General features: G+C 46.3%; 1 protein-coding gene across 4 annotated transcripts; it reads left to right on the plus strand.

The window, feature by feature from the left end:
- The first annotated feature begins 1,339 nt into the window (after positions 1–1,339).
- LOC135105992 (probable glutamate receptor) lies at positions 1,340–10,560 on the plus strand. 4 transcript variants are annotated; one of them, XM_064014736.1, is made up of 14 exons: positions 1,342–1,743; positions 5,481–5,576; positions 5,699–5,823; positions 6,138–6,254; positions 6,338–6,558; positions 6,884–7,012; positions 7,108–7,254; positions 7,414–7,504; positions 7,953–8,256; positions 8,363–8,580; positions 8,873–9,053; positions 9,581–9,680; positions 9,874–10,003; positions 10,132–10,560. In XM_064014736.1, exons 1-14 carry the CDS (start codon positions 1,425–1,427, stop codon positions 10,210–10,212), a joined length of 2,259 nt encoding a protein of 752 aa, XP_063870806.1. In that variant the 5' UTR covers positions 1,342–1,424; the 3' UTR covers positions 10,213–10,560. The 4 variants fall into 4 exon arrangements, 3 of the variants coding, with proteins under 3 accessions (XP_063870806.1, XP_063870808.1, XP_063870807.1); XM_064014738.1 differs by having other exon boundaries at positions 5,488–5,576; XR_010271086.1 differs by lacking the exon at positions 10,132–10,560 and having other exon boundaries at positions 1,340–1,743; positions 9,355–9,680; positions 9,874–9,919.
- The last annotated feature ends 866 nt before the right edge of the window (positions 10,561–11,426 follow it).

The following is an 11,426-nucleotide window of genomic DNA, read 5'->3' on the forward strand; positions in this document are numbered from 1 at the left end:
AATGAACGAATATATCGATAAATACATAAATAAATAAATAAATAAATAGACAAAAATAATGAAAAAAAGAAAGAAAGAAAAAATAAACAAAGGAATAAAGAAAATAAAGAAAAAAAGTACGATTGAAGACACCAGTGTGAAGCAAACCCACGCTCAGTAACGCGTCCACGCCCACCGCCATGTCTTATGTGTCTGCTCTGTAAACTGACAATGGAGACGTTGTAGGAACAGGAGGAGGAGGAGCAGGAGCAAGAGGAGGAAGAGGAGGAGGAGGAGGAGGAGGAGGAGGAGGACTTCAGAATACTTGGGGAGACACTCGATATTGTCAGGAAAAAAAAAAAAATCTACACCAAAGTTATTGCTATTGTCATTATTATTATTATTATTATTATTATTATTATTATTATTATTATAATTATTATCATTATTATTATTGTTATTATTATTATTATTATTATTATTATTATTATTATTATTATAATTATTATTATTACATATTTATATTTTCTTTTTCCTCCTCTCCTCTTCTTCTTCTTCTTCTTCTTCTTCTTCTTCTTCTTCTTCTTCTTCTTCTTCTTCTTCTTCGTCTTCATTGTCTTCTTTTTCCTATTATTATTGTTATTTCTTTATTTTTTTATTTAAGTATTTCTTTATTTATTTTAAAAGTTATGCTACACAGACACGTGAAGCTTATATTTGGTAATTATAAACGACGAGATAAACAAATGAGAATTAAGTGCATTCCTGTGTATCATTTACCCATATCATTAACATTTTCTGTTCTCGAGACGCTCCGTAATGATTTCCCTTCGATTCAGACTAATGTAAGGTAACGGCAACAAAAAGACAACGTTATTTCATATGTTGTCATCAATGGACATCGCTTACCCTCTCCCTTGGCGTCAGAAAACATTGACGATTGAAGGCTTTTGTCTCGATGAAAACTAAATGTTAGGAAATAATGGAAGAAAAGCCCAACAAGATATTGCCACTTGCTTGAATGGAGAAGAAAATACAAAAAGAAAAAAAAAGATGGATAAGGTAATAGCAATGCCCATACTTGGAGCTTGATGATTATTGCCTTTCTTGTGTGTATTATTTCATCAGCCAAGGAAATTCAGAAGGGATGTGACTTTCTGGGTCTGCTTCGAGGAAAAAAAAAAAAAAAAGTGAATATTTTCCTATAACAGCAACACTCTTCTTCATAAGCAACTCATTTCAGTATGCCTTACTATTTGACATATATATTTCTATTTATTCTATCTAATTTCTCGGTTTTCTTTGCATTATAAATCAACGCGCTCATATACCGCTCACTGAAGACGGTGCTATTACATCTGACGGATATAACTCTATTCTATTCTATTTAATTTCCCAAGCTTTCTTTGCCTTATGAATCAACACGTACACTGCCTCCTGTGAACATGCTATTACATCTGACATTCGTAATAACGTTCTTTGTCTGTCCCCACAAAGCTAAGCAGATGGTAAGAATGTATCACACACAACTTACACACAAAAAAGCGTCGCACATTCCTTCTGAACCCAACCAATCACTTGCCAATGCTTATTTTCCCAACCAATGGAGCTTTCCCCGTGTTCCCTGTAGGCGGGGAGGTGCGTGGCGCCTGCGTGGGTCTCTGTGGCTTTCATTTCGTTTTAAGTCCGCACACTTCCCCAGCCTCGCCACTGCCTGCTGCTGCCTCGCCCTCGCGCCTCACCTGTGCCAAGGCCGCGTGACAGGTACAGTTCACCTCTCACTCTGACACACACACACACACACACACACACATTTTTTTTCTCCACTGTGCGTCATTTCTAAGGTATATTGTCTTGTCTAATGTTTTCTTTGCTTGAGTGTTGCCAAAAGTAGACGTGGGTGGAAGCAGAGACTTGTTTCCATCCAGTTTCCATCCTGTTTTGAGACACTTCTTTTCATTATTTTTTTTTTTATATATTCACTTGGACTCTTTGGGAACTAGTACCTTCATTTAGCTTTTCTTTCTTCTTCTTCTTCTTCTTCTTCTTCTATTTTTTTTTCCTCCTTAGTCAGATTCCCTCTTACACGCATGTACTTTCACATCAGTAGTAAAGAGATGAACAGAAACCATTCTTATACACCAGTGATCCACTGCCGCCTGCCCATCTCCCGTTCCTTCACGCATTTTCACATTCACTTAATTAACACTGTCCTCAATACACAAGATTCATTGGGGGTTAGTGCGTGACACCCCTAAGCGTGCACCCAGTCATCTGTGTGCTGAGTCACAAAGACACGCAAGCAAGGATGTCGTAAGGAGGACAATGTAGACTGAGGCATTCGTGGTGATGGATGGCACGGAAATGAATAGATAAAATGAATATATAAATGAAATTAGAAAATGTCAGCTAGCTCAGTATACCGTACGTGAGGTGATCCCAGCATTGTGTGTCCACTGTCTCATTTCCCAAGCCTCTAGTCCTCACCTCTCTTCACTGGTCGTCCGTGAAACTAGTTCATTGCTGATAGACAACTTATGGTTTTTATTTTGTAGTAAAGTACTTAATCTCTGTTTACTTTCCTCTTCTCGTTATTTATTTATTTATTTATTTATTTATTTATTCTTTCATTCATTTTATTTGGTTATTATTTATATTTCTATTTGTGTGTCATTGCCAGGCTTGATAGAGTGTGTGTGTGTGTGTGTGTGTGTGTGTGCAGCGCCGTCCCCCTCAGGCCGCCATGTGTGGGTGCCGCTCGTTCAGGCCGACGGAGGGCCACGAGCGGGCGGGGTTCGTGTGGCTGTGGGCCTCGGGGATGCCGGTGCGCGACATTGCCGTCCGCAGCGGCACCAGCGTCACCACCGTCTACAGGTGGATCCGGCGCTGGCAGCGGGAGGGTCACGTCAACTCCAGACCGAGGAACTCTCGTCTGCTCCTTGCCGCCACTCTACAGCCACACAAACAACTGTCTCTGCCAGGACACACCTTGCCTCCCCTCGCCGCCTCTTCCCCTGCTACTTGCTTCCCGCTCCCCATCCCGCTGCTGGCTCAAGACGCCGTCTTCCCCGGGGCCCTGGTGCGGCCCTGCCTCTTCCCTCAATTCTCTCACCTCACATCCCTCCGTGCTCTTCACATCGGGCAGGTGCCACCCAACCCCAGTGATTCCAAGACCTCGTGTAGGTAGAATATGCAGGCCTGTAGTTACCATATACATACTTACACCGGATCAGCACTAGGTCAGGTCAGGTGCTGAACTGTAGTCTGTTTCTTGGTCAACTCCCGAGGATGGAATAAGTATATGGTAACTATAGGGTAGCATAGCCTACATATAACATATAAATGAACATTTCAAAGGGTAGCCTGCAAGAAGAGAACGAAACGTGGCTTCAGACACCACTACATTGTATTTAGTAAGTCATGATGTAGTGAGAAAGATGCGGAGTTAATGATGACTCGAACGAGAACTAATCAGCAGTACTGGATGGCTGACGGAGTGTCAGTCAAAAGCGTAGGCTCTGTACTTATGCATAGATATGGTGGACAAGAGAATGGCAAGGGATGCTTAGTGCTATGCTTAGTGCACAGAAAGAAGAATACTAGACTGTATATATGTGAGAAAAGTAAACAGGAAGAGTTTGACTGTTCTGATTGACAATATTCGACAACGGACTCATCAGTATCAGCTTCCCTAAGACACCAAGACGCCGGTATGATGAAACGCTTTGCTCTTTCACCACAACATTTTTCAAAGGCCAAAGATGATTAGTCGGGTTTTCAAGAGTGCGTCTCCTGTTAATGATATAGAAGTCTTGTTAATCTGTATCTAGAATCGTTAAAACTTCCTTAAAAACTCTTGTAATTTCAACAGGAGGAGGTGCGGCGCAGAAGTGTTTCAGAATATGGTCCTGTATTACAGTAAATAATGACATTTTCTACAGTGTACGGCTATTGCGTCAAGGAGATTACGGTGTCTTCTTTTCTATCACATGCTGGGGGATGCATTATGAATTATAGTTATGGTTGTACCAATGTAAAAACTTCTCCCTTTATTGCGTATCATTGTACCGTGTGAATAGCTAAGTTGTTCTGTCTGTTTCCCTTCAGCAATTCATAAATTGCTATTAACTGTTTGATGTGTAAGGTGGATACCCAATACATCGCTCTTTCACCAGGAAGAACACGTGAGTGTCTCATTTAATTACCTTTTCATAACACTAAGTGTTCAATTTTGTAACATCGTGCCCGGGTCCCACCACAGCCTGGCCTGGCGATGGGAGCGTTGTCAACTACACACACACACACACATACACACACACACTGTTGTAGGAGGAAACTGTTTCTGAATTACTCTGATCAAGAAAAAAAATGTTTGGCATTGAAGTAAGTATGCGTTCTTATGTAATTTAAAGATACTTAAATTTAATACATTTCTGGGGTACGCATCATTGTATCATTCCTGTTATTTATCTACTTATCTTTTTTTATGGGGGGAGGAGATAATGGAAAGTATGTGATTTTTCCAAATGATTTTTCAGCATTTATGCTTCAAGTGCTTTGGGTACCAGTGCCTCGAGCACCAAACGTTCTGAGGCCTATTTGCACTCAAGCTAATCTATCTTGAGGGTCATCTGACCTGAGATCTGTGTGACTTGAATACCATCATTCCCCTCCACCCCCCAACACCACCAAATGACTAACTCCCAGCATTTATAACACGTGCTAGTGTCAGTCACAGAAGGCTCGTTACTAATCACGAGGTAATAGCTAATGAATGCTTCAAGCAACAAGAGTACAGTCAAAGCACCAAATGTTTACAAGTAATGAAAACTTGAATATACTTTCAGTCTTTCCATTAATGCGTCTAACATCGGTGTCTCTTTAAAGAAACAAACTGTAGTGTTACATAATGTTGGTACTAAAACATCCCTGATAGCGTGTCTCAACATGATGGAATATTTCACTTGCTCATCACCAGTAGCACCAAGGCCGGGGGGTGTAAGGAGGAGGGAAGAGTTGAAGGTGTGAGTGAAATATATATTCTCAAGGACAACAAAATGCTTCACAGGATTCTATTGTGGTTTGCTCTAACTTGGTACAGTTATTTACTCCATGATCCTCTTGGAAGTTATTGATTCTCTTGGAAAGATTCCCGAACAGCCACTTCTAGTCCGCTGGCCTTTGATGACAAAACTTGCTGAGATACCTAGTCAACCATTCCTTTCCAACCTCAAGACTTACGCGCTTTATTTATTTGTTTAGACATTCATTTCATTATCTGTCTTTAAGTCGCCTCTATAATTCTTCATCAAACCAAGCTTTGTGTGGAACGGTGAGAAAAATATCTTAGATTATATGAGATAGCTACGTGTTATTGAAATAGGGTCTTCTTTAGCCAGACATTCTTTAACTGGTAGCAATATGGCATTACCACCACTTGTCCAAGGTGGAGAGAGTTACAATACCCATGACACCTTTACAACTATGGATATGTTGGTTAGTCCCCAGGATGTCAGCGTGGGTGGGGAACAGCCTCACTGTGTGCTGCGTGGCGCTGCTGGCGAGCCTGAGCATCGGGGAGGCGCCGCGGCCTCGGGGTGAGTCCTCCACGAACTGTTGCATCTCACTATGCACCAAACCGTGACACAAGCACCGCCACAGACACACTGAGCTAAACAGTATCTCCCTCCCCGTCCTGCCCCTCGCTACCGTCGTCCAGGGCGTGGGGAGACGCTGGAGGCGGCAGGAGCGGCGGCGGCGGCAGTGCTGGCCAGGGCTTGGCAGCCACACTGCTGCGTCATCCTGCTGACTGACGGCACCGCCTCTACACACGCCGTGGTCAAGGTGTGTGTCCACACTTTTCGTGTGTTGCAGAGTGTGTTGCTTGTTACGGAATGTGATGTGTTGCTTGGTGGAAGTTGTGCTCTTTATAGTATGGTATATTGTTTGTTATATGTTGTTTGCTGAATGATGTAATGATGTGTTGGTAATGTTCTTTGTAATATTAGTCACTCTGTTGTGTGTGTGTCCACTGATGGCTTCGTATTGTCTTTGATTTATTGATCAAGTAGTAAGGATGTGTTGTTATTTCTCATTTCTTTGGACCATTGATTTATTTTATTAGCTATTGGGTACTAAAGCCCAGGCGTTCTTGTCAGGGGGTGCAGCAGCTGCCGGCGCCTTGGGGAACGACTGTACTAGAGACTCGGCCTGCACGTGGGATTCCCAACGGAAGCGTGGCGCTGCTGGGTGGGGCGCTGCGCCACGCACTCATGGTAAGAATCATTAACAGTCTCTAGGTTTACCGGAGCAGGTTGATTTGCAAGTCAATAAGGCCTGGGTGTTGGGTGGCTCACAGGTGAGGCGCGCCTCGTGGTGTGTGGTGGTGGTGGTGGTGAGCGACAACCCTTCCTTCCTGACTAAGTGGGCAGAACTGGCCATCGAGAGTGGCCTCCTGGCGTGGCCCACACGACTGGTGGCCCTCACCGGCCTGCCGACAACACGTCTGCACCGCATACACTTGGCCTACTCCCACGCTAACGCCGTGCTTGTAGTGAGCGACGGCAACACTCCGCCACGGTGAGTGACAGGTCAGGTGCGGCCAAACAGCAGCCTGGTGCCTCGTGCCCTAACAAGTACTTGCTGGAAAGACAGAAGCGGCTCATTTCTCTCTGTCAAGATGTAGGTGTCCACTATCTCTATGGAAAGCTAATCCTCCAGGGACACAAGACACTGCTCTTGTGACACAGGCAAAGTTAATCAATGTATACATTCATTGATCTGCTTGCATGTTTAAATTAAGAGATTTCAACATCAGGTTTAATTTGTTTCTTTCGGTGCACCAAAATCTCAATTTAACTCTGCTAAAAACGTGCATGAAACACTCCCATCATTAATCCCTCAGGTGCGGTGTGTGGGTGCACCAGCCCTTCAGCCCATCCAACGCCCGGGCAGCGCGGGTCGCCTCTTGGTCACCTCTCCGTGGCCTCAGTCTTGCCTCCCAACAGACTCTCTTCCCTGACAAGTTCCACAAGTAAGCTTGACCTCCTGAGTCAATAATGATCCTTCCCCATCAGCGCGACAGTCAGACAGGATGTGATTGGCTGTCATCCCTGCGTGTGCCGGCAGGCTGGCGTGGGGCCCGACATTGGTGGTGGCTGCCGAGGAGTACCCGCCACATGTGCTGATCAACGAGGCTGGGCCGGGACGAGACTACATCCTGACGGGACCCATGGAGAAACTACTCAGCATCCTTTCAGCTCAGCTCAACTTCACGTATGTTCCACGTGTTCTTTGTTTACTTGGTTGTTCAAATCTGGGACATCATTTGTGGCCAGTTTGCTTGCTGTGAGCTCATTTGATGTATGCGCGTTTGTTAATACAACCAAATGGTTTCTCGTCATCCCTTTTATTACCTCCGTCTCTTACCCGCAGGTACACGATAAAGCGGCCACCGGACGGGTCGTGGGGCGTGTTGCTGGAGGACGGCTCCTGGACCGGCATGGTGGGCATGGTGAACAGGAAGGTGAGCAGTTCACAAGTACACTATACTGGTATACATTCTCTCAGTTAGCGACGGCTCGTGGACGCAGCACAATAAGTGCAGAGCAGTGCAGGCAGCCTGCGGTCACAGGAAGGTGAGCAGTATATAAGGTACACTATACTGTTATACACTCCCCTCTAGTTAGAGATGGTGCGTGGACGCAGCACAGCAGGCTGAGGTCACAGTTTACAAGTACACTATACAAGTATACACTCCCCCAGTCAGCGATGGCACGTGGACGAAGCACAGCAGGCTGAGGTCACAGTTTACAAGTACACTATACTGGTATACACTCTCCCAGTCAATGATGGCCCGTGGACGCAGCACAGCAGGCTGATTTTACAAGTACACTATACTGGGATACCCCAGTCAGCGATGGCTTGTGGACACAGCATAGCTGAAGTGACTCTTGCACACTTTCTCGCGGCAGGAGGCGGACATGGGACTTGGCCCGTTCGCCGTCACCACTATTCGCGCCACGGCGGTGGACTACACCCGCACCATCCTGGTAGACTACGGGAGGATTCTGGCGGGCAGCGGCAAGCCGGAGGTGGATCCCTGGGGCTTCCTGCTACCCTTCACGCCCGGCGTGTGGCTGGCGTTCCTGGCGGCCATGGCAGCAGCGCTGGCGGCCACCGCGGTCCTGGCGTCCTGCACAGCGCCGCAGCTCATGGCGCCGCCCAGCTGGCTGAACGGCAGGGCGCTGATGTTCACGCGGGTGGCGTTGCAGCAGGGTGAGTGACTGCCGCCTGCTTCACCTCAGGCACAATGGCAACACAGAAACACAGCGGTCCTGTCCCGCGTCGCGCCTGCAGGCTCACAGGTGCTACTCCCCGGCAGACGTGAGTGCGCGGGGCATGCGGTGGTGGGAGAGACTGGTGCTCGGGGCGTGGATGGTGCTGACGCTGGTGCTGATGCGCAGCTATGCCGGCACCCTCATGTCGCTGCTGGCAGTGCGGCAGATCCCTCAGCCCTTCCAGGACCTCAGGCGTCTGCTGGACGAGCCCGACGTCACCATGGTGTGGGAGGCGGGCTCCATGTACGTCCAGTTCCTCATGGTGAGTCCGCCACCGCTGCTCTTGGTGCTGTGCCAAGCATTTATACCATATGTACTATCTTGGTGACCTGACTTACGAACACTGACGTAATTAAACCACTAGGCCATCGCTCAGTTAGTATTACCATTACAGCATTGGTTACAATGCTCTCATTCAAAGAAAAAAGAGACGCACATAGTAAGGTACTTAGCTTCACTTTGCACTGTTAATGTCATTAAGGTAGCCTGAGGCAGCCAGCACTTGTCTTCCCCGAGAACGTCTGGTGACCGCGGCGCCACCCATCATGTTGCAGGCAGTCACGTCAGGCATCTTCCGGGAGGTGCGGGAGGCGGAGGGCTTGGGTCGCCTCGTGTTTGTCAAGACCACGGACTATAACCGCGTGCTGGACCAGATGGTGCGGCGCGGCACTCACGCCTTTGTAGGGGAATACTTGTCCAGCCGCGTACTCATGGCAAACGACTTTTCAGCGTCAGGTGACAAATGCTCTCTCTCTCCCTCTCTCTCTCTCTCTCTGATAATGTGTGTGTGTGTGTGTGTGCGTGTGCGTGTGTGCGTGTGCGTGTGTGTGTGTGTGTGTGTGTGTGTGTGTGTGTGATAATAATAAATAATAATAATATTCGGCTTATTGATCTTGTAGTCTTACAGCTGAAAATCCACATGTTATATATCAACTTACTACATCTTCAGTATACTTTAACCCTAAGGAAGTATCTTACAACTTGATACTGCCAGATGGCGCCGGCCAATTTAATAAACTAGGGCTGGGATGGTCAGGCCAGCCCGTGTGTACTTTTCTTTTCAGAGTTTGTTTCTCCTACCGAAGCAGTGGGTCACAGCTTACCTAGCAGGTACCTAATCACTGCTAGGTAAACAGGGGCTACACTGCAATGAAGTCTCCCCAAAGACTAATGACCTGACCCAGGATTAGAACCCGGGCCCTCCCGATTGTGAGTTAACCACTGCGCCAGGTGTGTGAGTGAGTGAGCACGGTTTCTTGCAGGTCAGTGTGACTTCTACGCCTCTCGGGCCAAATTCCTGCCCTTCATGTTTGCCATGGTGGGCCGCCGCTACAGCCCTCTCGTGCCGGCGCTCTCCGCCAGGTGCGTCGCCACTGGAGAAGGCGTGTTATGCACAATATATGTGATGTGTGAAGAAGTGTCATTTCCCTATCAGTTCGTTATCTTGATATTTTTTAATTATTTTCATCATTATAGTCACATATCTCGCGTCTTGACGTGCATAATCCCTAAGAGCCAAAAGGGACTGAAGTGGTGAAAGGTTACACATAAACAGGATCGGGGCGGTGACAGAGGCTGGCCTGTACGACTCCTGGCTGGACGCTGCCATTCCCAATGACACCTCGTGTGTGGCCGCTCCCACCAAAGTCACCGTCACATCATCTCTGGGACTGGTCAACCTCTGGGTGAGCCCTCATACGGAAACAGATGATACCACACTGTTGTGCATTTATATATGTGGAAGTCATGAGAACTGGAAAGCCAACAACACATCACAACCAGCGATGTCTTAATACTCTTTGGAATGTTTCAGGGAATGTTCACCCTGTTGGGCAGCGGTGCAGCTGTCGCCGGGTTGACCTTTGTCGGAGAGGTCCTCGCTTATCGCCTGTAGCTCTCTCACAGCCAGGCTATGCGCAGACCGATACCGGTGACCTTGAGGTTCACAGGTCATCATCAAGAGGTGTTCCAAATACTGCCTGATGGTCAAGACTACGCGCAGACCAACCTGTCCATGCTGGGAAAACTTTGGATAACATACAAACATTGAACGTTGTTCATAGCAATAAAATTAATCTGTTATAAAATTTCATGAAATAACCTAAGAGGAGAAAACACCTGAAATGGGCTCTCCATAAGGACGGAAGAGCAGCAGCAGCAGCAGCAGGAACAGCACGAGCAGTAATGCAAGCAACGACTGCCAACAATGGTTGTCGTCTACCTGGTTTCAGTTGTGTTTCTATTAAATGATCTAGCAGTTGTGTGTTTGTCTTCCTTCTACAGTATTGATGGCTGCGTGTTCTATCTCAGCATAAGGCTGTGTGGCCTCTTGCATGCAGGATTCTCCTTCATTAATTTTTCTTCTTTGCCAAACAAAGTGGTCAGTTATTTTATTTCATCTTTAAAAGCTACGTATGAGAACTTTTTAACATTTTAACAGATAAGTCTCATTATTTGATATACGATTACATATTTTATTTTTGATAGGATCTCATGTAGCGGTAAAATTTAAAGTAAACAATCCGTTATTTAAAATGTACGGAGAGAGCCACAGGCAAATCTGTCCCAGCATCACAAGAGGAATGCTCCTTCACACTCGACCAGTGAGTGTAGCCCGCTATAGAGTTAACTGTCAGGGATGTTAAATAGTCTTGATGAGGGGCGTGTGATTTGTGATGCTTCCTGATGCACTCGCAGTGAAAGATGATTAGGATATTTGGCAACTCGACCAGAGCAGGCCAGCTTCCCGCACCACCGCCACGCGCGGTCATCAAACAACGAAATGATATTATAATCTACCTTGAAATATTCAAGCTGGAATGAAGCATGAGGAAAAACACGGATAATTTCGATGGTGCTTGTGGCGGAATGGAACAAGGAGGCATTATGGGGCGGCCCAGCCAGTTCTAACTCAACTCTCGTGCGCTGTTTCCAATGGCCTTTTCTTTTCTTAAAAAGCATCCCAGTAAATGCGCAAAACACTAACTGTATTACAAAATAATAAAGTAAAATTGAACTTGATAAAATAAAAAAAAGTAATATGCAGACACGAAACAACGAACTGCTAACCAACAACACCACCAATTAGAGAATTACAGTGGGCTAGTT

The sequence above is a fragment of the Scylla paramamosain genome, chromosome 12, assembly GCF_035594125.1.
Source record: "Scylla paramamosain isolate STU-SP2022 chromosome 12, ASM3559412v1, whole genome shotgun sequence".
In the NCBI taxonomy this organism is placed as follows: Eukaryota; Metazoa; Arthropoda; class Malacostraca; order Decapoda; family Portunidae; genus Scylla; species Scylla paramamosain.